The sequence below is a fragment of the Nicotiana sylvestris genome, chromosome 12 (assembly GCF_000393655.2).
Source record: "Nicotiana sylvestris chromosome 12, ASM39365v2, whole genome shotgun sequence".
NCBI lineage: Eukaryota > Viridiplantae > Streptophyta > Magnoliopsida > Solanales > Solanaceae > Nicotiana > Nicotiana sylvestris.
In genome coordinates this window covers 15,094,476-15,099,683 of record NC_091068.1, presented here as the reverse complement: position 1 = coordinate 15,099,683, position 5,208 = coordinate 15,094,476, and the positions used below count along the sequence as shown (strand labels likewise).

Here is a 5,208-nt window from a genome sequence, read left to right as displayed (position 1 = left end):
ACTTTAGAACCTCTTGATCAGCTCTTAATCAACATCAACCACAGGTTTTGGGATTGAGGTGGTTGGAGGTTTTTCGGTTCCTGGCTTGAGAAAAGACTTAGAGATGTGTGGGACGGGCTTGGGGAGCGACCATACCTTCTGTTTCAGATTTTTAACCCTTTTCACGTCCTTCTCTATGGGCATGAATCCCAAACCAAATGTACCAGGATTCCTACTGAGGCACACTGGATGCACAATACTCTGCAGAGATGAGCCCAGACCCTTGCCCGGTACAAAACCATTCTTCAACATTTCGATCGCAACCATGACAGACGCGAAGGATAGCTTAGGACCCGGAATGCATTTTCCTTCAGGAATTTTCTCAACAGACACTGTTTCGAAAGTCTGATAAACCCAAAGTCCCTTATCATCTTCAGCTTCGATGAACGGAACAATTGTATCATTATAAGCTGATAAGTCCTCATCACCGTGAACAACTATTTCCTGCCTGTCCCATTCAAACTTCACCATTTGGTGCAGAGAATATAGGACTGCCTTAGCAGCATGTATCCAGGGCCTGCCTAACAATAGATTGTAGGAGATAACCACATCTAACACTTGGAATTCCATAGTAAACTCAACAGGCCCTATCGACAATTCGAGCATTATATCTCCAACAGAATCTTTACCTCCGCATCAAAGCCTCAAACACACACACTGTTCAAGTGGATTCTTTCAGTGCCAATCTTCAGTTTTTGCAGAGTAGACAGGGGACAAATATTCACACTAGAGCCATTATCAACCAAAACCCTTGAGACAACAGAATCTTCACACTTCACTGTGAGATAAAGAGCTCGGTTGTGTTCTGTACCCTCTATAGGAAGTTCATCGTCCGAGAAAGTGATCCTATTTGCTTCAAAGATCTTGCTAGCTATCTTTTCCAAGTGTTTCACTGTGATCTTATCAGGAACGTGTTCCTCATTTAAAATCTTCATCAAGACCTTGCGATGTTCATCTGAATGTATCAACAAAGACAAAAGAGAAATCTGAGCTGGTGTTTTCTTTAACTGCTCCACAATGGAATAATCCTGCACTTTCATCCTTTTCAGGAACTCCTCAGCCTCTTCCTCGGTGACCAATTTCTTTACTGGCATTTGGCTATCCTTGAATGGCTTGGCTTTCCTTAATTCTTCTGGGGTGAAACATCTCCCAGAACGAGTCAATCCTCCAGTTTCATTAACTTCTTCCTCTATTTCTTTTCCTTTGTATGTCACTATCACTTGTTTATAGTTCCACGGAATAGCCTTGACATCCATCACCGGCAGCTGGGTTACTGGTTTAATGATGATAGGGGTAATATGAGCCCCTTTCACAACTATGACAGGCTTACTTGGAATCCCTGGTACTACCACTTTTGAACTTTCCGGACTTGCCCCGATATCTTTCGACAACCCTTTCATGACCAACACTGGTGGTTTCGAATTGATTGAGCTTGGCTTTTCTGTCATCCCTTCAACTGTCAAGGGCGTTGCTTTGGTAGAGTCTGGAGCTTTAACCAAATTGCTTTCACTAGCCCGAAATGACGGACTTAGAAGACCTTTTGGGCTCCCTATCCTTGTGCACTATTTCAATCATGTGCGTCTCTGCATGGGCTGGCAAAGGGTTTTGATTGATGTTTGGTGCATTTGGGCTTTGGACTACAATTTGGTTTGTATCAATGAGCTCCTGGATTGCCCGTCTCACATGCCAACACTTCTCTATGTCATGCCCTGGAGCATCAGAACAATAGGCGCACCTTAGGGAATAATCGAGGTTCTTTGGAGGGGGATTTGGTATCTTTGACTCAATCGGCCTCAAGACGTCCAACTGCCTTAACCTTTGAAACAGACTAGCATAGGACTCTCCAAGCGGGGTAAAAGTTTGTTTCCGCTGCTGCCTCTCTCTCCTATACTCTGGCCTTGATCGAAAATTTGAACCAATGGGGTTTTGATAGGGTTGTGGGGGTGGATAGGTATTTTGTGGAGCTGGGTAGATATTCTGCGGAGCTGGATCACGCCATTGCGGGTAAGGAGGGGGTTGAGCATATGACTGTGCATGGTGAACAAGGTATTGGGATGGCCTGGCTGAGTATTAGGGGTTTTGCGGGGAAAAGTAATGTTGAGGTGGATTATATGGAGCTTGGGGGTAGGTTTGAGGTCGGGGTCGAGGATGGGTGTATTTTGTGGGGGTGTGGGGGTGGATAGGTATTTTGTGGAGCTGGGTAGATATTCTGCGGAGCTGGAGCACGCCATTGCAGGTAAGGAGGGGGTTGAGCATATAACTGTGCATGGTGAACAAGGTATTGGGATGGCCTGGCTGAGTATTGGGGGTTTTGCGGGGAAAAGTAATGTTGAGGTGGATTATATGGAGCTTGGGGGTAGGTTTGAGGTCGGGGTCTAGGATGGGTGTATTGATGAGGTCAACCCCTATGGCCATGCCATGATCTGGAGACAACCATAGCGACATCTTCCTTCTTCTTCTTGCCTAGAAAACTTCCGGTACCACTCTGGATTGCCTGGGTGGTTGCTTTTATAGCAGAATAGCTCATGATCTTACTCGACTTGAGCCCCTCTTCCACCATTTCTCCCATCTTTACCACATCATTGAAAGACTTACCAATGGCTGAAATCAAGTGGCCATAGTAAGTGGGCTCTAAGGCTTGAAGAAAGTATTTAACCATCTCGTCTTCTTCCATCGGAGGATTAACTCGTGCAGCTTGCTCCCTCCATCGGAACCCATATTCTCTAAAGCTTTCACTGGGATTATTTTCCACCTTGGTCAAATATAGGCGGTCTGGAACAATATCTATATTGTATTGAAAGTGCCGGGCAAAGGCCTGAGCCATATCGTCCCAGGTGTACCACCTGCTGGCGTCCTGGCGGGTGTACCATTCTAAAGCTGCCCCACTCAGACTTTGGCTGAAGTATGCCATCAGTAATTTATCTTTTCTCCCAGTGCCTCTCATTTTACTGCAATAACCTCTCAGATGAGCTACAGGATCCCCATGTCCGTCATACAAGTCAAACTTGGGCGTCTTAAACTCGGTAGGCAATTGGACATCGGGGAACAAACACAAATCCTTATAGGCCACACTCACTTGGTTTCCCAACCCTTGCATATTTCTCAATGATTGCTCCAGACTCTGTACCTTCCTAAACATCTCTTCTTGCTCTGTGTTCTTGGGTGGTTTGTTAGTTTCAACACGAGGCTCAAATTGGGGAGTGTAAGAATAAGGATATGGGACTTTGAATGTGGGCTCCGGTGCATAGTAGTGGGCATCTGTAGCGGGGAATGCAGGCTCACTAGAGGATCGGTGGAGGGTAGCTTGTGGAGGGGGTACAAAAATAGGAGCAGATGTCGGAGCAGGTATGATGTTGTTTTGGCTGGCGGAGCATGAACAGTTTGGTCTGAAGTGCCGGGATAGTTGTGGTAAGGGGTAAAGCCAGGTGCGTGTTGTGGGGAAAGATCAATGGTATTGGGCATCTAGGATTGAGAGAGTGGTGGAATGGAAGCAGGGTTTTCTGTGTAGTTGGTAGGGAACGATGGTGGAGGGTGTCCCTTAATCCAGGCTTGATACATTTCTGCCATCTGATGCCTCAACCTCCGGACCTCCTCTTGCAGTTCCGATTCTGGCTCAACAATCTCCCTTGGTGGGTCTACAACTCCGGTGTCTGATTCCCTGCTAGCCATGACTGTTTGACGCTTTGATCGGGTGTTGTATGGATGACTTGCTAGGATGCCAACAAACTAACCACCTTCCTGAAACTTAATAGAGATAACAGAGGACAATAACACAAAACCACCATGTTAGCGTTAGAGCATTTATCAAATAATAATATCACATTACATGCAATGCACCTAACAATGATTAACGGTTCTAAAATGGCTTTGAGGGTCGCAGGGTCATATGACATCATCCCAATTTGCTCATTTTGATATTTTCTTCTCTTTCTTTTCCAACACCTCTTATCACTCTTTTCTTTTTCTTTCTCTTTTATTTTGAGCCAAAAATGATTTGATCGAACCCGATGTAGGTTGCCTATGTATCATGTCCCTCATGAATCAGACCAAGCGTAGTTCTGGAGAATGGTGGAAAATAAACTGAAAACAAAATATTTTTTGGATTTTTCATTTATAACTTTTCGATATTAAAATGCTAAAGGAAATACGATAATGAAAGACATGACAGACTCAACTACACTACGACAGACTCTGACACTACCTAACGGATTCAGTACTTCTAGACAAGACACGAAAGTAAAAGACAACATACGACAATCTCCAAACACCTAAATAGAATGACTCCTCAAGCTACTCCTGAATGCGACGGTCCTAGCTGGGATGATCCTGGGTTATCCGTCATGCTCAAACTCTGTAACATGCCTTGTAAAGAAACACCGATGCTGGGAATAAAGGCCCTGGCGTATGCCCCCGCATCCTGAAGGCTGACCCTAAACAAATACTGGCCATGCTGCTCCACGTTTGCTGCCAATCCCGCTAATTGAGACTTTATCAACTCAAGCTTATCCCAGGGATCTTGGTCTGATGCCTCCTCAAAAGCATCCGTCTGAACTGCCCGACCCCTAAATTGTGCTGGCAATGGGGTGTTGACCCCTGGCGGGACGGACTGTAACCAAATCAAGTACTCCTGAGTACACTCGGGCCTGCCGACGTCCTCTACTAATGTATTTTTCTTCATCCTCTTTGCATTGTTCCAGTATTGCACATACTTGATTTCATCAGCCGCCTTTTTGCTAAAATTTATGATGTGGCTCCGAAGATTCAAAGTTGGAGGCTCCTCTTGTCTTCTGCCCAATTGCCGCATTACCCTATCGGGAGTGTACGGTCTGACACACTTGAGTCCTATCAGCATCAGGAAAGGCTGCATGAGGCACCCTACCAAGATATCATCCAAAGGTAGCCAAAGGTAAGCCCACAAAACATTCCCATTTGTCCTTAAACCGAGGAACTCAATCCAATCCGTGACGCCTACTAGGTACGTAAACTTAGGAGATTTCATCCTACGTTCGATGCATACCACCCGATCCCTCAAGGCACGGTCGATGGGACAAAGTAAGGAAGCAGTGTGCAAATGCTCCATCATCCACAGCTGTAGCAAAAGGTTACTTCCCTCAAAATATCTGACACCTCCCCTAACCTCACTCAAGGCTCGGTACAACTCTGCTAAGA

At 45.5% G+C, this 5,208-nt stretch overlaps 1 protein-coding gene across 1 annotated transcript; it reads right to left on the bottom strand.

The window, feature by feature from the left end:
- Positions 1-2,437: 2,437 nt before the first annotated feature.
- LOC138882711 (uncharacterized) lies at positions 2,438-3,708 on the bottom strand. Its single transcript, XM_070163330.1, has 2 exons — positions 3,596-3,708; positions 2,438-3,401 (listed from the first exon to the last, which is right to left on the bottom strand). Exons 1-2 carry the CDS (start codon positions 3,706-3,708, stop codon positions 2,438-2,440), a joined length of 1,077 nt encoding a protein of 358 aa, XP_070019431.1.
- Positions 3,709-5,208: the final 1,500 nt, after the last annotated feature.